This window comes from Podarcis muralis, chromosome 7 (genome assembly GCF_964188315.1).
Source record: "Podarcis muralis chromosome 7, rPodMur119.hap1.1, whole genome shotgun sequence".
Taxonomy (NCBI): Eukaryota; Metazoa; Chordata; class Lepidosauria; order Squamata; family Lacertidae; genus Podarcis; species Podarcis muralis.
This window is the reverse complement of record NC_135661.1, coordinates 73,137,251-73,159,765: the sequence shown is the minus strand read 5'-3', so window position 1 is coordinate 73,159,765 and position 22,515 is coordinate 73,137,251. Positions and strand designations below refer to the sequence as shown.

Below are 22,515 nucleotides of genomic sequence, written 5' to 3'. Positions count from 1 at the left end.
ACGTTCCATGGCCTTACTTCTGCTAAAAGACTGATACTGATACATTGGAAAGATAATACAGTGGTGCCTTGGTTCCCGAACGGCTTAGTTGTCGAACAAATCGGCTCCAAAATGCCGCAAACCCGGAAGTGAGTGTTCTGGTTTGCGAACGTTTTTCGGAAGCCAAACGTCCGATGCAGTTTCTGCTTGAGTGCAAGAAGCTCCTGCAGCCAATCGGAAGCCGCGCCTTGGTTTCTAAATGGTTTTGGGAGTTGAACAGACTCCCAGAACGGATTAAGTTCGAGAACCAAGGTAGCAGTGTACCATGCCCCCCTTTGAATGAAGGATCGAAGATATGACCACACTTGCAACATGCAAGTGGATTTCTTTTAGACATAGAGTATGTATGGATAAATACAATGATATTTGAAATCCATTTATTCAAAAAGCATAATGACTTCTTAATAGGTATATATACTTGTTAAAATAATTGCAACACTTACATGTCCTCTTTGGTCAAAGACCTTTCTCAGAGCCGCTCACTTAGCACAGAATTCCTCCTCCTTCCAGACAGCAATGACCTCAGACAAGCTTCTTGCTACCTTCCCACTGGGCAGCTTCAGGTCATCAGCACGATTTCCGTTGAAGTTCCCGCAGGAGGCGCAGAGCTTTCCTGCCAGGCTTTTACAGACTTGCATCTTCATTTCCCCACGAGGTCCGAGCAGAATTTTTACTTCAGAGGCCAAATGAATAGTTATCCCATCTTGAGAGAGGCTCACGTGGGCATCTTCAGAGACCTTTGCTGGGAGTGTAATTTTGCGCCCATTAGCCTGAAGTGCAGAAAAGGAGAGAGAAAGGTGTTGGGTTAATGGGTGGAGCAGGGCAGGGAAACCTTTCAGCCTGAGGGCCACAATCCCTTATGGGGGGACCACATACCAGTGGTAGGCGGGGCCAGACGCAAAAGAGCCGAGGCAATGGATGGCTGCACACTTATCTTTGTATAAGGTAAAGGGACCCCTGACCATTAGGTCCAGTCATGACCGACTCTGGGGTTGCGGCACTCATCTCACTTTACTGGCCGAGGGAGCCGGCGTACAGCTTCCGGGTCATGTGGCCAGCATGACTAAGCCGCTTCTGGCGAACCAGAACAGCACATGGAAATGCCGTTTACCTTCCCGCCAGAGCGGTACCTATTTATCTACTTGCACTTTGACGTGCTTTCGAACTGCTAGGTTGGCAGGAGCAGGGACCGAGCAATGGGAGCTCACCCCGTCACGGGGATTCGAACCACCAACCTTCTGATCGGCAAGTCCTAGGCTCTGTGGTTTAACCCACAGCGTAGGCTATAATTATGTTAATTGTGTGTTTTTTATATGTTGGAAGCAGTCCAGAGTAGCTTGGGCAACCCAGTCAGACAGACAGGGTATAAATAATAAAAGGATGATGCTTGAATATGATGTCCCTTCTCTATTATCCATCTAGGCAACCAATATGCATTATTTCTGCTGAAGGGCTATGATAAGGGGTGCGGCCAAGGATGGGGGAGTGACCCAGGAAGAGTCCCATGGGCCAGATAGAGAGGACTGGATGGCCTCAGTTTACCCTCCCCTGCTTTGGTCAATGTGGTGATCTCTGGATGCCGCTCAACTACAATTCCCAGCGTCTCTCACCTTGGCCAGGATGCCTAGTTGCTTAAAGAAGCCTGTTGCTCTGTTGGTGAAAGCCTAGCAAGGCTTTGCACTTGAGCAGCACACATTCAAGCAGAAAGTATTCGGCTGACGTCTACTCAGGGAAGATCCACTGAAATGAATGGACCTAAGTTAGTCCTGTCCATTGTGTGTGACTAACATTGGACGCAAACCAGGATCCTGCACCGGGAACTTACCCATGCCTCCTTGTTCGGTTTTACAGTGAGAAACAGGCATTTGAAAAAGACATGTATCGTTGTCACCGCTGGCAAATCCCAGCCGTTGTGTTTGTCGACAACTGCCACGATCTTGAACCAAGAGGGGTCACTGCCATTGCAAAGGGTTGCAACCTCATAAGCCCCTAGATAGAGAATTTTCCCAGAGACACCGTCAAAGGAAGTCAAGTGTGCTCCAGGGATGACGGCACACTCTCCGTTCTGCCTTATGCAACCGCGCACACCGTTATGGAGGGCACAGATTTCTCCTTGCTGGCAACTATTTTCTGCACAAACCAGTTGGCCTGATGGGCGGCAGGTGCATTTTTTCAAGCAGTCTTCTGAAACAATATTCTCTCCAGCCTGTAAGATTTACAGCCCAAGAGAGAGGGAAGGGAGAAAAAAGAATTAAAATTTAAATGCAAGTGTTTTAAAATATTATTATTTTTAATTCAACATGTACAAGCCTGAGTACTTAGAATTACCTCTATAATGCTACAATCTAGTACACCAGTGCTGCATAAATGATAAATCGACAGTAAAATGGATATTAAAATAGGTCACATTTTGTACTTTAATACATTTACTCATACTATTTTCGCATGAACTCTACGCCGTGCTAATCAATGGATGTGAAACTGACATAGACCAGAAAGAGACTGATATATCTATCCCTGTTAACAGCAGAGACATTCAATGGGGCAGAGAATAGGGAAGAATCTAATATGGATTATTCGAAGGGTCCAGACTTATATGCCATAGCATGCTGCATATAACATTATCAGGATCACACGAAGTCCCATAAGCCTTTCAGATTTTTCTGGCCCCTTGTCAAACTCCAAAATGGAAGCAAATAACTCCCCCTCCCCAAATACAGTGGGCAGGTCTGGACTCAGTCCATCCATCCTCTCACTAACTCCTTTGTGCTCAACATGTTTGGAGGTGAAACCCTGTTCTTCATGGGTCAAAGAAAGCTTTGTTATGCGTCAGGGGTCAAATAAAGCTGCGGTTATATAGCTCTGTTGGAGCACAGCCTGAACAAGGAATAGAGTGCCCATCTGTCCTCCTTTGCAGTCCTATGTTTGAAGGCATACTCTATTTGAAGGCCTGTCTACTGTCCTATATAAAGAATCATAAAAAGGGAAAACAGGAATTATTGCCCATCAGCAGTTCAGTGCAGATCAGTGGTGTGCCATCAGTGGACTAGGGGGGACTAGGCTAATCTCTTAAATGTTCCCCTGCCACCTCCTTCCTGAGTCCTGGGATGTTTCTGCCCAGCTTAGGGATGGAGGCACAATGCTCACCTGCACTACGTCTCCCCCCATGTCACCCTCGCAAGCTGGCACCTCTGGCCCTAAGTGTTCCCCTAAGAAAAAATTCACCAGATGCCACGGGTGCAGATCACTTGGTCGCAGCCTCTCCCGCCCTGGCACAATGTATTGTATTCCTACTTAAATAATACTAATTATTTCAGATGTTAAGTTTTCATGTGTCCATCATCTCCAAGGATTTTCACACAGCCAGTTGCTTATTGCAGGTTCCACCTCTTGGCTCCTCAACTCCCCAAGGAGGAAAGTGCTTTTCTTATCAAAGGTTCTCTGCTGTGATGTGCAGGCCTTCTTGGTTACCTTTGTTATAACCTCAGATCTCCCTCGCCACCCATCTCTTTCTCCTTCCCAGCTGTTCCTCTCACATCTGCTTCCCTCAGCCTCCCTCCTTGGCCTCTGCAACAGCCAGCTTTCTCTCGCTGTCCTCCCTCTCTCCTTTAGTACTCTGCCCCATCAGTTTTGCTGGACCAGAGGCTGCCTCCCTCTATTCTTATTGTATCTCCTTTGCTCCACAATCTTGGCCTTTATCAGCAACTCTTCCTCTTTTTCATCTCTCTGTGTTTTGCTGCTGCTGTCAGCCTCACCAGCTGTCCTTTATGAGGCCGAGGTGGGTGTGAGAAGGTGACAACCACCCTTTGACATGGTGCGCTCCTTCAAGCCTCTCACTTACAAGCATGCATATACCAGTACATTCGCTTATGTTACTGTTGTGAAAATTTGAGTTCAGCACAAAGCAATGCATGAGAGGCAATCCGAAGGAGGGAAGAGATACTAGCCCTTGCAGACTCACTAAGGGCTCATGTAGACTTCTGCTTGTCCCCTGCCTAGATGTTTTCCACTTGTCCTGTGCTTTCCAAGCTGTTTTGCCTTTGCCTCACCTCTTCCCCTTGGAAAACCCTTTCTATAATGCTAAATTGGAGCAATCCGCAATCTGCAGAAAACCTAATTGCCATTTGTTCCAATTTAGCTTTAAACCATGGGCTTTCCTGGTGGAAAGCGGCAGGGCAAAGGGAAGTGTGAGTGAACTCTTAAAGTGACACACACATACGCACAGACACAACAGTTTCCACAAGTGCTGGACTTACCTTGATGTAGCGCCCGTCATGCACGCAGCCACAGTTCTCCATTGCCATGCACCTGTCACCGTCAAACAGGTAGCCACTGTCACACTGACAACCTTCGAAGCATTTCTTTGAGCATTGGCCCGGAGTGGACAAACTGGTGCAGGTGGAACCACAGGTCCTTGTACACAACTCGTAGTGGCTGTTGGGTGGGCAAGTGAGAGCTGAAAAGAAGGAGAGAGGGGACCAGGGGTTATAGGAGGCAGGAACAGTCCAGGCGTTCTTAAATTCTGAAGCATTTCATCCATACAGGACACCCCTCCACTCACCGTTCCATCTCTGGCTGCTTTACTGTCCCATATCAGGGTTTATTTTTAAGGGCAGCAATAAAAGGACATAGGTGCTGCATCATCAAAATGAGGGCTGGATAAGCAGGCCAGATCTTTATTTTCCCCAACCCCGCAGGACAACTTTGACAGGTGAGTGGGACCTCCTACCTGCCCATCATCTGATGTCATAATGATGTCAGGTGCTTCACACGTGTCAAAGTTGAAAGAGCTTGCAAAGCGCTTTGCCTAGTGTGTCCCAAACACCCAACAATCTGCAAATTGACACAGGACTGGGAATCACACAGTGCTTCCAGCTGGTGGTGGAGCATTTGGAAAGCCCTTGCACAAAGCGATTTGTAAGTCCTGTGCTCAGTGCTTCTCAAATGCCAGGCACAATGTGCAAATCTTGCAAAGCTCTTCCAAAGCTCCTGGAAAACCATGACTCAGTTAGCAGTGCCTGCAAAGCCCCTTTTGGCCAAGCCTCATTCTTACCTGTGCCACACCTGACATCATAGCTGATATCAGGTCTATGCGGGGCAAGTGGGTGTAGTTTAACCAAAATGGCTTAATAGGCCAAATGGAGCAGTGTGGAGGGTCTCATTTCTCACCCTGATCTAAATGCCAGGCTCTTCAAGTGTCCCTATTTTCCAGGGACAGTCCCGGATTTACAGAAGCCATCCCGGTTTCTGATATGATCCCAGAATGCCTTGCTTTTCTTTAGGACATCCCTATTTTCATCCCTGGGACGCGGGTGGCGCTGTGGGTAAAAGCCTCAGTGCCTAGGGCTTGCCGATCGAAAGGTCAGCGGTTCAAATCCCCGCGGCGGGGTGCGCTCCCGTTGCTCGGTCCCAGCGCCTGCCAACCTAGCAGTTCGAAAGCACCCTTAAGTGCAAGTAGATAAATAGGGACCGCTTACTAGCGGGAAGGTAAACGGCGTTTCCGTGTGCGGCTCTGGCTCGCCAGAGCAGCGATGTCACGCTGGCCACGTGACCCGGAAATGTCTCCGGACAGCGCTGGCCCCCGGCCTCTTGAGTGAGATGGGCGCACAACCCCAGAGTCTGTCAAGACTGGCCCGTATGGGCAGGGGTACCTTTACCTTTACCTTTTATTTTCATCCCTATTCATTGGAGGGAATGGAGTTATGCGACCACCAAGCCAAGGAGATAAGTAACAATACAACCTTTAGAAGACATCTGAAGGCAGCCCTGTATAAGGAAAGTTTAATGTTTTATTGTGTTTTTATATATGTTGGAAGCCACCTTGAGTGGCTGGGGCAACCCAGTGAGATGGGTGGGGTATAAATAATAAAATTGTTGTTATTATTATGGAGCAGGACATCCCTATTTTCATTGGAGAAATGTTGGAGAATATGAAATGCTGATTTAAATGTTGACCATGTTCTCCCATTGTGCTCCTCCCAATGGCATATATCAAAGTGGCTGTCTATTCTGTTACCGTGGAGTAGCCAACTGTAACTGCCCTACGGTTGTTTTTGGACTCCAGTTCCCATAAGCCCAAGTCAACATGGTCAATGGCCAGAGTTGTTGGGAACTGTAGTCCAGCAGCATATGCAGGGCAACATCTTGTCTAATATAGCAGAATGAATATTTTAAGCATCAGTGTGAGTGGGTGGGATAAAAAAGAAGGTGGTACTTCAGGTTACTGAGCAAACTTACGGCAGAAGCTGTTTGTTCTCCAGGCTCCAATTGTAACTCCTGCAGCCTGACATACAGTGACGTAGGCCTGGATGCTCCTACAGAGAGTTTCTCCTGCACCATTGGCTGCACACATGTCATACAGACAGTGGTTGAAGAATTCAGCAGGGTCTACCAAGGAGTGACAGTTCCTGAAGGGGCCGGATTTGGCTTGGATCATTCCGCAGGAACTGTCCGGTCGGTACGGCGCTGTCTTGGCTGCATCACAGATGGGGCATTTATCTCCACAGCCATCGGAGCATCTGACACCATCAATGGGAACCTTCCAAGAGGCCCCAAACTCGATCACATTCTGGGTGCTTTTCCCCGTAGGTAGAGTAAAGTCATCGGTCCTGTCACTGTTGAAATTACCGCATAGGCCAGTGACATGTCCCTGGTAGTTACTGGGGACAGACACCAAGATGTACGAAAAGGTATCAAAAAGGACTTTGAGACCAAAGTCAGACTGGAGAATGATATTATTGCCTTCCTGGTTGGCCCAGAGTTTCCCATCCTTTGTCTTCATGGGCAGCGTGTAGAGCTGTCCATCCACCTGCATTAACCACAGAGAAGGTGACCATGTAAGGTGACAGTTTTAAATTACTATTATTTATTATTAAATGGATTTATCAACCACATTTTTTTTGGGGGGGGGGATACCTCCTAACACAGTTTTTGAACTAAGGGTGTCTGCAGGCTGCTACTATTTTGCAGGAGGGATTCAAACACACGCCAGAAATTTAAGTTTGCTTAATTGAAGCAGATTAAAGTACCTTTCTCCCCAGGGCAAGAAATCCACTTTTTTTAAAAATGGACTTTTTTCAGGTAGGAAAGTGATGGGGAAATCCACTGAAATGTGTGGAATGAGCAAATGTTTAACAGGAAGATGTGTAAATGCCCCTCAAGCAAATTAGGATGAATACTCGGGGACATATGACCTGCCTGAAAACAAATCAGAAGGAACGCTCAGTGAAGATCAGACATAGTCTAGCCAGCGCACAAGATTTGTACGAGAAAATCAGGATGGTTGCTCAATAAGGTGGTCATCTGAAGGAACCCTATATCAACACAATATCGATGCATCAAATATCAATATATCAAATATATCAAAGCACAATATCAAAACCCCTTTTAAATGTTTCCTTCAACAAGACCATTAAAAGCAAGCATAAAACATACAATAATAATAATCCAGCACTACTCTAATATTTCAGAGCCAGGCCACATAATACCATCACTACAGCCCAAGTCATAATTTGTTAGCTACTAAAGGCTACAGTCAAAAGGGAAATCCTTAAGGTCTATTTGAAAGAGCTGAGGAATGGAACTTGCCTGTTCTCACTCAGGATCAAATCCCACAGCTATTGTATAATTGCATGAACACATGTGCAAAATCCATGCAACCATACCCTCAGTATAATCAAAAGCATCTTTAAAGTAGAGGTGGGTGAGTCCCTCAAAGCTCTTCTTGCATTGGATTAAGATTTTCCCGAGTTCCCCATGGAAAGAAGAACAGGAAAAACCTGGAAATTGTCCTGAGTTGTTCCATGGGCTTGGAATGATTTTCCTCCACACTCCTTTCCTTGTCTCCACTTAGCAGGAGCAACAGCTACAGAATACCGAGGGGAAAGCAGAGAGAGGTTTTCCTCTCCTACCCTTCTCCCCTCCCTACCATACTTGCTTACAGTGTGATGGGGCAGAAATTGGGTCTTGTTTGCATTTGAATGTACCTCCCAGAAACAAGACATGAAGTGAAGTGCAGCTCCTCTAAGAAATGATCAATTCTCCAGATTTTACAATGCAGTTCTCCAACCAATGCATATGTGTACAAAAACACATATATTTGGGGAGAATGTTCATAAATGTAATTTACTGGCCAGAATAACATATGAAAATACATTCTGTTAGGGAACGTTGCTTGCCAAAATGTGTATATTATTTATTTTATTATTTAAAGAAGTTATAAACCACTTCATATTTTAAAAATCTTTGAGCAATCGAGACTGCGTATCACTAAAATGTTGATGGATTTCTATGAGGATTTTTAAAATAATAAAAAAAATCACATATTGCTGCAGAAATCTGGAGAACTGAACTTGGGGAAAATGAGAAATGGAGGGGAAACAAAATTAGCAGATTAGTCAATATTTACTGATAGGGAATGGGGGACAATGGAAGATGAAGTTCTCCCCAGGGAGCCTGAAACAGTGGGTGAACTTTGTCACCATTTCTGCCATGAAGAGACAAAACCTGGAATAGGACTTACCTTGAGCTTCCATTTCATCGCCCTCTCAATGACAGCGGTGTATCCATGAAAAGAGACTATAAGCGTCTTGGTCAATGACCTGTCATTCTCCACCAACACTGAGAAGTTTGCCAGCTGAGAATTCTTCCCTTGCAATTTAGCTAAAGTATAAGTGCAGGTTCCTTGGAAGTTGTAGGCCCGTCCATCAAAACTTACGTAGTGGGAGCCCAAAGCCAAACTGCATTTCCCGCACCCTACCGCATGGCAGCCTGGGACACCATCCTTCACCCTACATTTTTCGTGGGGCCCACAGGAGATTTTCTGGCATTTGACAACTCCATTGTCTGCACATTGGCATCGTTCCTGGCAAGAGGAACCAGGGTAGAAAACCTCTCCCTTCTTGTAGTAGTTGCCCTGGTGCTCACAGCCACAACTGCCAACAGGGACACACTGGTCCCCACTCAAGACAAACCCAGGCTTGCAATAGCATCCTTCCTTGCAGGACGTCACACACCCCTCAGGAGCCGAGAGACCACGGCAAGTGGCAGGGCAGCCGTTTCCGCAGAGCTCGTAGTGAGAGTTTGGTGAGCAGGCAAGGCCTGGAAGAAAGGACAAAAACAGAATGTGGATAATTTCAAGCTAGCATGTGAGTTATTTTGGCAGACACCTGGTTCTTTGGACACCTGGAGTTGAATAGGTCTGTTGTGCTCTGTTGCAGATTCTGTCTACAGAGTGACATCTGCTGGTTAGAGCAGATCCTAGTCTGACTAAAAAACAGCTTTCTCATATGGCAAACTCGCGACTTCATGCATTTAACTTGTGTACGTTCAGCTTTATGCTCTTGGCAAATAAGAATAAATAAATGAAAAGGGGGAGGAAAAGGGGCTCGGGTTCCAGGAAGAATGACTTGGCAATTCCACACACCAATAATTCATTAATTCATTAATTCATTAATTCATTAATTCATTAATTCATTAATTCATTAATTCATTAATTCATTAATTCATTAATTCATTAATTCATTAATTCATTAATTCATTAATTCATTAATTCATACCCTGCCTGTCCAAATGTGTTTTGATTATAAGCAATTTGACTTTTGGTGTGATCCCCAGAATGTAATCCCTGCATAAGTTGTGGGCTTACTGTATTTCCCATGTTACTGGAGTAGTTGAACAACATGGATGTCTGTCTGTGCAAATACTACTATCACTACTACTATTACTACCTGGCTTTGTCCTGTAACACCTAAAATTGCTGAACAATACCAAGCACAGATATTAAAGATGTAACACCATTCATAGTGTCTGGATGGACTAAGATTGATAGTGCTGCCCAGCTGTTCTCTGGGGTCAAGACTAAAAATTGGACAGATGTGAACCAGGGGCATGAATGATCAGGGTTGAAATGAAATTGATGTGGAGATCAGTAAATTCAAAACACTTGAAATCTCATGTCAAATTTCTTATATGACCTTTTTAACAGAGTGGGTCTTTCAGGTGGATCTGAATTCTTAAGTGGTCTGTACATGCCAGGACATAAATGTTGGCTGACAAGTCCAGAGGATCAAACAAATTAAGAAATATTCCAAGTAGTCTTTGAAATCTATACACTATGGGTTGCATCCAACTAAGCTGTACTCAAAGTTTCCCCACTGAAATGAATGGACCTGAGGTAGAATTTCCGATATTTATAGTTAGTCTGCTCTGAGCATGACTCAAGTTAGTACTGAAATAAAAACATTTGGAGAGAGGAGAAATTTTACTTCCAAACCTCAAATTTTACACTTGTCAAGGTTTTGTGCAATTTGTTTTCAGCTCATGCACCTTCACATTTGGCACACAACTCCCTACAGCAAAACATGGTAGGGGTAAAAGGTACTTGGTTTAATCCTTAGTATATCCAGATACAACTAGCAAAGGGCCCCTGTCTGAGCTGCTAGAGAATGCTCTGACTTGGCATTAGGTTGCTCCTCATATTCCTATGCTAAAGCAGCACCAGGAGGTGATACTTACTGCAGAAATTGTTGGATCTCCATGGTTCAATCACAGCTCCCAGGTCCTGACACGCTGCCACATAAACACCAATGGCATCACACAGAATGCTGTGCCGGCCACGATACTGGCAGACGTCAAAGATGCAATCAGTGAAGTAGGGTGTTGGGTCGATGAGCTGATGGCATTGCCTGAATGGTCCGTCCTTTTTGATGAGGACCCCACAGAATCGGTCACCCTTATAGGGGAGTTTCTGTGCCTCTTCACATGGTGGGCAATTCTCTGCGCAACCTGGTGTACAACCAGGGACCTCTGCCACCTTCCAGCTCTCTGCAAATTGGGATATGCTAGACGTTTGTCTCCCATCCTTCATGATGAAGTCATCATTGGGGTTCAAGTTGTTGTTGCCACAGAGGCCACCAACGGCATTGGCGTATGCACTGGGTACAGTGACTCTGGCGTAGCTGTTCCAGTCGAAGGTGACAATCAGGTCAAAATCTGTCTTGATGAAGCCATGAACACCACTGATATAAGCCTTTATCTTGTCTCCTTGGTAGAAAGGCAGGTTCACAAAAATGCCATTAACCTGGAATGTGATGCAAAGGAACCATCACCAGTGCTATAGTAAGTATCCAACATTGGTGAACACCAGTCGTCCAAATAAGTAGACACAGTTAAATTAATGAGCATGACTGAATCTATATCCATTAATTCCAATGGGTATATTTTGAGTAAAACTATCACCGCTGTCAAAATGCAAGAGCTACTTCAATGAGTGTAAATTGTATTTTGCTGTGGCAGCACCTGCACTTTGAAACCTCCCCCACCCCCTTGACATCAGGTAGGTAACTTTTCTGTATTATTTTTTTTGTGTGTGTGCTGGTTTAAAACAATTTGGCTCAGGCAAGCTTAGTAAGACGCATAGATGGTGACTTGCTGTAAATTCACTTAAGTCTACTATTAACTTTAAGCATTTTTAAAAGTGTTAATCAGTTGTAGCTAACTGTTCCATTATTTCATGTAAACCACCCAGAGGTTTCATTACAATCAAGTGATGTGTACCTTCTGTGAAATAAATGAAAAGTTTACAACATTGGCTAGCCCCCACCCCCACTCACCCTTGGAGCCACAGGCACCATTTAAAAGGATCCTGCAATGATCCAAGGAACCAACACAATGATCCAACTATTGCCCATGTCGGTACCTGGATTCTTTGTGGATACTCCTGGCTCAACATGATGGTTGCATTGTAGACTTTCAGAGTCACCACCTTGGTGTAGGAAACTTCTGTGTTGCTGCTCCGGTGGTTGTTCTCCACACTGACAGTGAAAGGCTTGAGAGTCGGGTCATTAGAGGAGAGCCCAGCCAGCTGGTAGATGCAGGTACCCATGAAGTCAAATTTCTTCCCATCAAAGGTGGTATAGTGAGGGTCCCCAGTTGCTATGCATGTAGCAGAAACACTGGGGTGACAGCCCCGGACACCGTTGACCACAGTGCACTGCTCACTGGCTTTGCAGCCAGCTGGTTTGCACACCACGATGCCCAGGGTGGGATCACATGTGCAGCGGGAACCACAGGTCTCATCAGCCCAGAATTCTTCTCTAGGTTTGTAGTAGAGCCCATTGTAGGTGCAGCCACAGCTCCCGACAGGCACACACTTGTCGACGCTGAGGACGTAGCCATCGTTGCACTGGCAGGTTTCCACGCAGGGCTGTTTGCAGGCAGAGGGAGCCTTGCGGTCGGCGCAGCTGGCAGGGCAGGCATTGCCACAGAACTCATAGTGGCTATTCTGAGGGCACGGCAAGGCTGTAAGGAGGAGAACAGCGGGGGTCTTAAAACGGAGAGAATGCGCTAAAGCTTCACGTTGGCAAAAGCTGATGTAATTAATGTTAGACGTACAGGTACTTTGGAAATTTATGGATGAAACAAAGCTGCTCTTTGGTGTGGGAGAGGGTGCAGCATAAAATAAGATTCAGCTGTCAGCTTCTGTATATATACATGTTAAACAGAATGGGGAAAAAGATGGAACCCTGTGGGACACCACAGGCAACTCCCATGGCACTGAACAGAAGCCTCCCATGACTACTTTCTTGAAATGGCTCCAAAGATAGGAGCAGAAACACTGAAGTACAGTGCCACTAAACCTCCACCTCCCTGAGATGCTGCAGAAGGATCCCAGGGTCAACAGTATGGAAAGCCACTGAGATATCAAAATCAAGGAGAATGAGCAGGATTGCACTCCCTGCATTCAGTGCCATGACCTGGCCTAAAGCCAAACCAGAATGGATCCAAGTAATCAGCTTCCTCCAACATGCATGAAGCTAGACCGCCGCCACCTCCCCAAGCACCTTGCCCAGAAAAGAGATATTTGCTACTGGCTGATAGACATTGTAGAACTTCTGGTACCTCGCCCTTCTCCAGTGTAGCATTAATCACTCCTTGGACCCACCTGGTCAATCCCTTATGGCTTGTTTGAAGAAGCCAAGATGGGCAAGCACGAAGGAGGCAGGTGGTCGGCTGTGCTTCTTCAAACAGCATGTCCATATCCACAGGCTGCAATAATCTATAGGCCTTACTGAGACGACTAAGCTATTGTGTTTCTGTATAGAGGAAGAGCACTCACCACAGCCAGAGGTTGTCCTCCAATCGTATATGGTGGCCCCTGATTTCCTACAGGTTTTAGCATAGGCCTCCAAGGCCTGGCAAAGCATTTTCTTGGTCCCTCCGTTGAGACACACATCATAAATACAACTATCAAAGAAGTCATCTGGATTCACTTTGGCATGGCATTCTCTGAAGGGCCCCCCTGAGGTTTGGCTGATCAGCCCACAGTAATCTTCCTTTCCATACCGCTCCCTCTTGCTCTCATCACATGTTGGGCAATTCCCTTGGCAGTGATCCCAACAAAAGGGGTCCCCGTCTTTGACTTTCCAGCTGCTGGCCCAGCTTTCGATGGAGGAAGCCTTTGTGCCATTGGGGTAGGCCATGTCATCTGCAGGGTTTTGATTGAAGTTTCCACACAGTCCGCAAATGGCCCCATAGTAACTACTGGGGATTGTGATAAGCAGATACCAGTTATAGTCATATGATACTTGGAGGCCGAAATCTGTTTGCAGGATAGCATAGGAACCACTCTGGTACAGCTTGATTTTACCATCTTCAAGGGTCAGTGGCAGGCTGGTAACGATGTCATTTAACTAAAGGCAGAATGGCAAGACAGAAGACACACAGGAATTATTGGATGCTTTTTAGAAACCGTGCCATAAAATCCCACAAAGCTTTAGGTTGCAGTTCCAACTGCACATACCTGGGACTAAGCCCCATTGAATTCAATATGACTCATATCTGAGTAGATTTGGTTAGAATTGTGTTGTTTGATGTTAAAGTTGTCATTGGGACCAGTAGCTGTATATGCAGTAGCAGCGCTTACCTGACCTCCCATTGCCAGCGTCACTGCGGCTTATCAGGAAGGGGAGGCTCAAGGGGTTAGTGAGGCTGCAGAAAGGCAAACACACCAATGGTGCCAATCCAGTGCTCCTGCTGGTGCATTTTCATTGCACTGAGCTTGCTGTGGTCTCAGCCCTCCCATGAAGCCACAGTGACACCAGTGACAGGAGGTTAAGTCAGTGATGCTGCCCCATCCCACTGACCAATACTGGATTTAGTATTTAACAGAACAGCCTATTTTCAGAAGAGTTTTGACAACCCCTTTGGGGTCCTTCTTCTTCTGAGATGTCATCTTCTAAGATGACACTCTTCTAGACTATATCTGTAAAAGGTTGGAGTGGGATATTTGACATCAAAGTTGGCTGTTTGTAGGTTGTATTCCTAAAAGAGAGACAGACAGATAGACAGAGACAGACAGACAACAGCTAAACAGAGAAAGAGAAAAGTTCCCTGTATGGAAGGAATTACCCTTCATAATCAGGGAACTCTGCCAAATCCAGCCTGGATGTTTTTCTTATTTAATTGGCTTGGCCTTGTGCCTTTGTATTGGACTACATTTGTACTTGCTGGTGGTTGACATCATCCTGATTCATGTTTGCTGAGCTGCGTCACAGCCACCTTCTCATTCACTGACGTCTCTGTTAGCGATGGCTCATTTCATCCCAAGAGACCATGACTTATTTACATGATCAAACAACATTACGCACAACAAGGCCTTGTTTAAACACAGGCTGGGAAATCTGCAAACATGAGGAACCTGTAGGCCACCCAGATGTTCTTGGACTACAGCTCCCATCAGCCCCAGACAGCATGGCCAATAGTCAAGGAGGATGGGAGTTGTAGTCCAGCAATACTTGGAGGGACACAGGTTGCCTATCTTTGACCTAACCTATTGATTGCAGGTGACTCACAAGGAACTGAGACCTTTGCTAACTACCACTATCCATTGTTCTGCTTCGCATGACCAATGATCTATTTGGTAGCTTAAACTGTTCAATGGTCCTTGGGAACATTACTTGGCAAGCCAGACAAGTCAAGTGAACACTTCTGGTTTGGCAGTGCGTTCACATAAGGGGGTCCATAACCAAGCCAACTCCAAAAGTACTAACAGCTGCTCATAACCCAGCTTGAACCCATGAGCTCAAGACAAGGATTCAAATTGTGTGTGTATTTATGCACCATTCAGTCTTCACTTTGCAGCATTTATAGCATCATTATTTAGTGTAATGCAAAGTTGTGTGTTGGCGATTACCACATTTTTCTGAATTGTATAGATATCTGAATTCTTGACACTGGCCTGCAATCATTGGCCTCTATTCCCCCTCCTTATTGTTTTTGTTCTACATTAGCCCAATATTAAGGGATGGGGTGGCGCTGTGGGTTAAACTACAGAGCCTAGGGCTTGCCGATCAGAAGGTCGGCGGTTCGAATCCCTGCGACGGGGTGAGCTCCCGTTGCTCGGTCCCTGCTCCTGCCAACCTAGCAGTTCAAAAGCACGTCAAAGTGCAAGTAGATAAATAGGTACTGCTCTGGCGGGAAGGTAAACGACATTTCATTGTGCTGCTCTGGTTCACCAGAAGCGGCTTAGTCATGTTGGCCACATGACCCGGAAGCTGTATGCTGGCTCCCTCAGCCAATAAAGCGGGATGAGTGCCGCAACCCCAGAGACGTCCGCAAATGGACCTAATGTTCAGGGGTCCCTTTACCTTTACCTTTTAGCCCAATATTGGGCTTTCAAAGTGCTGTATAGCGGAATGAATTCCATTACACTCAGTGGGGTCATTACCCCCTGACTATTTAACATACCCGGATTTTTCCAGTTTCCAGTTTGTGGATGGAGATCTTGTACCCATAGACATAGATGTTGGTCAGACGCACATAGGACACAGCCTGGTTGCCCCTGTTGTCATTCTTCTCATCGATAGTGAAAGGCACCAGTGTAGCATCATTTCCACAGTACTTAGCAATAGTGTAAGAGCAGGTGCCCATGAAATCAAACTTCAAGGTGTCAAAGGTGTGATAGTGTGGGTCCCCCCAGCCCCAGCAGCTTCCTGAGAAGTCTGGGATACATTTAGCTTGGCCGTTCTCAATCCTGCATGTTTCCTTTTCTCGGCACTTCAGGGATTTACATGGATCTGAAAAAGAAGGAGGAAATATGAGAAAGTGCTAAATGCTATTTAGGGGTGGCAACTATCAGTGGAGAGGTGGAGCTAAGTTTTAGGCATGGCGAAAGACAACAGGACATCTTCTTGCCAGTATATCTGTGCCATGAACAACGTTCAGGGCTGATGTAAATTGTAGTTCAACAACATCTGGAGGGCCACAGGTTGCCCATCACTCTCTTAAACGAATCTTTCCTTACCCTTATTTACACATCTCAAGACGCCATCTATGGTTTCACAGTTCTCGTTTGCTGCACAGCTATGGGCTTCGCAGATAACCCCCCAGCCTGGGATGCAACGGCAGCTCTCCTGGCATACATTTTGCAGAACCTTTTCATTGGGCTGATGGGAAATTTGGGAAAAAATAAAATGTAGTAGTGATAGAATATGGGCAGAATCAAATCTACAGATGTAGGTGTGTATTGCTAATAGTATCCACTAGGACTGTACAAAGACCACCCACGAAATGGGAAGAACTGCCCTGTGTGTCCCCAGGGGCCAACCAGGTGTCCTCTGGTGTCAGGGACTGGAATGAAGAGACGGAGGAGTGGTGGAGATCGCCTCCCCCTTCTCCTGTAGCTGACAGGGGAGAGAGAGAGAGTATTGAATTACAGCCAAGCTATGAGGGAGGTAACAAAGCAAAGACTGGTGAGCAGCCAAGCTTATATGGAGTAAGGAGACGTAAGGGGGGAGATAGAGCAGCCAGCGAACACTTCAATAGACAGCATAGAGGACCCTCCGTCCCCTAAAATGCCACGGTCATTAAGGGTACAAGAGCAATGTACGCAGAGACCTTTGGCAACAGGAGGCTTCCGTAGGGACCGATGCTGTTGAGGAAGGGGGAAGGAGGAGGAGCCAGAGTGAGCAACTCAATCATGGAGGAAAGACTGGAATGCTTTGTCTGTTACCGCAGTGACTGAATAAATCATAAGTAAAAGCTTCCTTGTTTCCTCCTTGAAACCATCGGGATTGGAGGGAGAGAATTCCTCAGGCCTAACATCTGGCTGCTTTCTTCCTAAGCCCTCCTGGCTGTTCACCTCTTTGGAGCTATGTAGGCTACATGACATGTCCTTTGAAAAGGAAAGGAGGTAGATAAGGTTCAGAAAGCCACCTACCTTGTAGTAGCGTCCATTCTTTAAGCACCCACAGTCTTTTGCAGAGACACAGCTGACACCGTTAAAGAAAAAGCCATCATTACACTGGCAGCCCTCAGCACAGGTCTCCGGACATTTCGTAGAGTCTGTGATCTTGGCACAGGAGGTGGCGCAGAGCTGGGCGCAAATCTCATAGTGACTATTGGCAGGGCAGTGCATAGCTAAATTGGAATAGAAGAAAAACACTCATCTTAGGCAAAAAGATACCCAGCGATACTTAAGATGACTGGGAAGCTGGAGAATGAAATCAGAGAGTGTGACTAGTAAAGTACAGAAAACACAATCCTGCTGTGCAGCCTGCTTGAGTGTTTCTGTTTGACTAGAATTATTATTAATTATTTAAAATTCTTATATTAATTAATAAATTAATTTTGTGCAGGGCCCTATACCTGCAGGGTGAGCCACAAGATAAAATCAGAATATAAAACACAAAATGCATGATAAAAAGAAGAACAAGAACAAGCTAATAAAGCCACTTCCGAGCTTGAGAGGAGGTGGGGTTGCGGGCTTCACGCCCTCCCCACGTGCGCGGGGGCTGGCTCTCAGCCTCTGCACCATTGAGGGAATCCTTGGCCACGTCATCTCCCTAGCCAGCCAATTGGCTGGCCTGGGGGAGGCGTGGTTTGTGCTATTTAGCATCAGCTAAATCTCCCTCTTTTGCTGCCGTAGCTCCTCTGGTTTCCCACCCACCCACCCTTTAGGTTTCACAAGACCTTGCTATGGACTTCGGTTGGTCGCCATTAAGGGGCCTGGTAGGAATTTTTCCACTTGGCAAATTGGCACCAGCCACTTGGTTTTTCCGGCTACCTCGTAGCAAATCGTCACAACTTCCTGGGATTGGCAGTTAGGCATTGGTAGGGGTATTGTTATGTAGATGAGGGGGGAGGAAGCGCCATCACCTCCCCCGGATTGTGAAGGGTAGTCCGGTAAAGGATTCTGGGGGGCGTGGCCCTCTCCGAAGCCTATGGAGGTGAGAGCCTAAGGCATGCCCCCAAGCGGTGACCCCGGGGGAGTTCCTAGTTGATGTGCATCAGCAGGACTCCCCCTACTGGTGGTTAACCCTTCCTGGTCTTCAAGCAAACAGGCTGAAGCCGAATAGTCGGTAGGACCAATGCCTAAGCCAATACCGCTCATCACCTGTAACCAATAAAGTTGTGGCCATTTTTAGCCCATTAACCTAAATACTTGTGTCATGTGTCGTTATTTCCACGGGGGGGGGGAGGCGGGAACTCACCACGCAACGCCCCCTTCTACAACACATTTTAAAAGGGCATTGGATGTCAATCAGCCAAAGGCCTAGTTAAAAAGTAACATTTTTGCCTGATTCCTAAAGGTGTATAATTAAGGCAAAAGGCAAACCTCCCTGCAGAGACCATTCCATAAATGGGGAGCCACTGCAGAAAAGGCCTATTCTCGTGTTGCCACCCCCGGACCGCTGATGGAAAATATATCCTTGAACTTAAATAATGTCTCTTGCTTGAAGGGGTGCATTTGTGTATGTGTGCATATTAGCCTACTGTCCAATGGTACAAATTACATTAAATGTTCCACCCCTGGAAGGTTATATGACACTATAATATAGTCAATTATAGAGGCTCCTACGTTTGATATGAACATGAATTCCCCAACCTTCTCCCCTTTGGTTCGCGACCATTCAATATGACCAGGTCCTGCTTGTTAGACAAGCGCAACAGGCACAGGCCTGCATAGTTGCAACCCTTATCTTTTGAGTGCCTGATTTGTATAGAATGGGCTTCCTCTAAGATGGGTGGTGATTCGTGGAAGTGAGCATATAAGGCATCGTCAGACTGCCCAATTCTAGCATTTAAGTCGCCTGCCACTATCACTAAGGCTGCAAGGAACTGATTCATCAGTTTGTCAATGTACGATTCCAGCCTAGACCAGATGTTTTTAATCAACTGCTTTCCTCTTTGAGGAGGAAGATATACTGTACATTAATTAGTAGCAGGCTATAGAATCTACATCTCACTAACAGGGCTATGGCCAGGTGGTTCAGTGGCTCCAACTTTTCTAGGGTCACCCTCAGCCCCTGGAAGGTTTCCTACAAGGTTTCCTACAAGAGAATGGCACTTGAGCTGAAAAGTTCTCCCCATCACTGCCTTACACTGCTGCCTCTGGCAGAAACTCATTCCTAGCCATTCTCAGCACTCTTAGCAAAGTACGGCTGCCAGGGTTTCTTGGGGGAGGTCATGACTATCAAAGTAGCAAATGAGGACTTGAAATGTATTGGGTGCATTTGACCACACACACCTTGGACTGTGTCCCAACGCCATAGGGAGTCAGATCAGAGCCTGCTCTCCTTTCACCTCTCCAGTTAAAAGCACAGCACTGCTCAGTCCCCAGTACTTACGGCAGAAGGAAGGGCTCCTCCAGGGCTTGACAGAGACCTTGGCCACTTGGCAGGCAGACACATAGCTCTGGACACTGTCGCACAACACCTTGCTGTCCCCGCCACCCAGGCACAGATCGTAGACGCAGTTGCTGAAGTATAGCCTGGGATCGACCTTTCCGTGGCAAGCACTGAAGGGGCCATCAGATGCAGTGAGGATCCCACAGTAGTGGCGCTGTTTGAAGACCTCCCTTTTCTTCTCCTCGCAGACTGGGCAGTCGCTTCCAGAGCATCCATCTGAGCAAGATTCAACTGCCCCACGGACCCGAACTTTCCAAGCAGCGCCAAACACAGCTACGTCAGAGGCTGTCTTGCCATTGGGGAGCAGGAAGTCGTCCTCCTTTTTCCCGTTGTAGTTCCCACACAGGCCTTCCACTTGGTTCTGGTAGGTGCTTGGGACAGTGACTTTTATGTCATAAACCAGGTCGTAGTTCACAATGAGACCAAAGTCAGTTTCTATCAGGACTTCGGTGCCATGCTGATAGACTCTGATCCGGTCAGCAGAAACGGTTATGGGGAGATTGTAGAACAGGCCATTCACCTGGGAGAAAGAAACAGAACATCCTCTGGTTGAGTAGGGCTGGCTTCTTGCAGAAATGTTGGAAGAATGTTCATGAAGCATATGCAGGGACCCTATTTTATCCCACTGCTCTGATATATTAGTCCAGGCATAGGCAAACTCAGCCCTCCAGATGTTTTGGGACTACAACTCCCATCATCCCTAGCTAACAGGACCAATGGACAGGGATGATGGGAGTTGTAGTCCCAAAACATCTGGAGGGCCAAGTTTGCCTGTGCCTGTATTAGTCCCTTTCTGCATGTTATAGACATGAGAGGAAGAGAATTTGTGTGTATGAGCATACTGACAAATCAGGAGGCAATAAAAATCTACATCAGAAACAAGGAGGGATTGAAGATCTACATTGAGAACTGGGGCAGGAGAGAATCAAAGGAACCTTACCTGACAGTTGAAGTGGGTATCAAAGGACACAGTGGAGGTGGGAGGGTTCTGCTCTAAATCATGCCAGTCAGGTGCAAAGCCCAGGAGACTCCAGAGGGCAGCCCCACCATTTCCTTCTTAGAAGACGAGCAGTGCCTCCTACTCACCAAGAGGCCACTGTAGAGGACCATGGGGGGGTGTTTCTGAGGATGCATCAGATCTGGCCTTCAAGGACTGTGCAGCAGCTGTTGTTGCTTCTGTGACAGCAGCAGCAGGCAATGCATTTTTGAAGGCCAGATGTGCTGCCCCTATGGATCCTGCCACCTGAGGCCTTCCCTCATGGGTGAGCTTGCCCTGGGTATTGGACTCCAACTCCTCTCAGCCTTAGCCTGCAGAATCAATCGTCAGGGATAACAGGAGTTGGTCCCATCTGGAGGGACACAGGATCCCCATCTCTGTTTTAAGTGCTCTGCCCATTCATAAATTTACCAGAGACAGAATAGCAAGACTTTCCCCTCTCATATATGGATAGCTCCCAGTGCCAATCTGATCTTCTGCATAAGCGTACAATCACACAGAAGCCCAATTTCATTATTCATTCCTCTTCAAGAAAGGAGGGTAAGAATCATGCAAACAGAATGCTATTCGCATGGTGGAAGGGAGGGGCTCACACTGCTCTTTCCTATGATACTCAATTGGGGATACTGAGGCAGGAGATAAATTGGGTTTGGTTTTCATTTTTATGGAAAATCTATGTAATTTGTGCTTCCAGAAACCATAAACAAAACAAAACACCTTTCTGAATTTTGCAATGCAGTTTTCAAACCAAATATGTACAAAAATACATACAAATGTCCTTTAATGCATACTTTTAAAGCTTCTTATTAGTGAAAACAACATACGAAACGCATCGTGGTAGGGAAAATTGATTGCGACAAAATGTATATTAAACAAATCTGCATACAAAACGATGCATGTTAAGAGAACTTCGCAATAACGCAGACAGCTGAACTTAGGACTGGAAAAATTAGAAACTGAGAGAAACAGAAATTGGCAGATGTTTTCATGACTAATTGAATGAATGAACAAAGACAATTCCTTAATGGAAAAAGGGGGTGGGGATAAGTAAAGATTTAAAGATTGTCCTCCCCCTTTAGCATGGACTCACCTGCACTTGACCGTCCTTGTTCTGTAGTAATGTGAGTGTCATGCCGTAGACCCTGACCGAAACCATCTTCGTGACAGACGCCTTCCCATCCGCCCAGGCCTCATTTTCCACATTGACAATAAAGGGCTTCAAACCTCGGCTGTTTCCGCTGGCCCTAGCCAAGGTATAGGTGCAGGTGCCTTGGAAGTCAAAGGCCAGTCCATCGAAGGAGAGATAGTGAGGGTCACCTGAAGCAGAACAGGTGGCGCTGCCAAGAGGGTGGCATTTCCGAATGCCATCTGACAACCGGCATTCCTGATTGGGGCCACAGGAGAATACAGCGCAGCTCACACTCCCCCCAGTTTGGCACGTGCAACGCTCCTGACACGAGGGGTAAAACGTATCTCCTGCCTGGTAGTATTGGCCTTGGTGGAGACAACCGCACTGGAATTCTGGGATGCATCGATCACCACTCAGCACGAAGCCCTTGTTGCACACGCAGTCTTCCTGGCACTTAGTGGGACACGGGGCTGCAACACAGGTCTTGGCGCAGCCGCTGGCGCAGAGCTCGTAGTGGCTATTTGGAGCACAAGAAAGACCTACCAAATCAAAGCAAGGTGGTAAAAAACTGGCAGGAAGAACATGGCTGAGAAAGCAAAGTTCTAAGTTGACCTGCTAAAAGAGTTCCAGTTACAGATAGGTAGCCGTGTTGGTCTGCCATA

At 46.5% G+C, this 22,515-nt stretch overlaps 1 protein-coding gene across 1 annotated transcript in view; it reads right to left on the bottom strand.

The window, feature by feature from the left end:
* LOC114602436 (IgGFc-binding protein-like) overlaps nt 1–22,515 on the bottom strand; it is a 70,941-nt gene that overhangs the window by 40,722 nt on the left and 7,704 nt on the right. The window contains exons 4-16 of the mRNA XM_077932486.1: nt 21,815–22,392; nt 19,668–20,247; nt 17,258–17,457; nt 16,915–16,969; nt 15,787–16,115; nt 13,157–13,730; nt 11,738–12,339; nt 10,555–11,119; nt 8,561–9,138; nt 6,277–6,847; nt 4,296–4,495; nt 1,865–2,245; nt 522–809 (exon numbers count right to left, since the gene is read on the bottom strand). Coding sequence (XP_077788612.1) covers nt 522–809; nt 1,865–2,245; nt 4,296–4,495; nt 6,277–6,847; nt 8,561–9,138; nt 10,555–11,119; nt 11,738–12,339; nt 13,157–13,730; nt 15,787–16,115; nt 16,915–16,969; nt 17,258–17,457; nt 19,668–20,247; nt 21,815–22,392 — 5,501 coding nt within the window. The remainder of the gene's footprint in view (nt 1–521; nt 810–1,864; nt 2,246–4,295; nt 4,496–6,276; nt 6,848–8,560; nt 9,139–10,554; nt 11,120–11,737; nt 12,340–13,156; nt 13,731–15,786; nt 16,116–16,914; nt 16,970–17,257; nt 17,458–19,667; nt 20,248–21,814; nt 22,393–22,515) is intronic.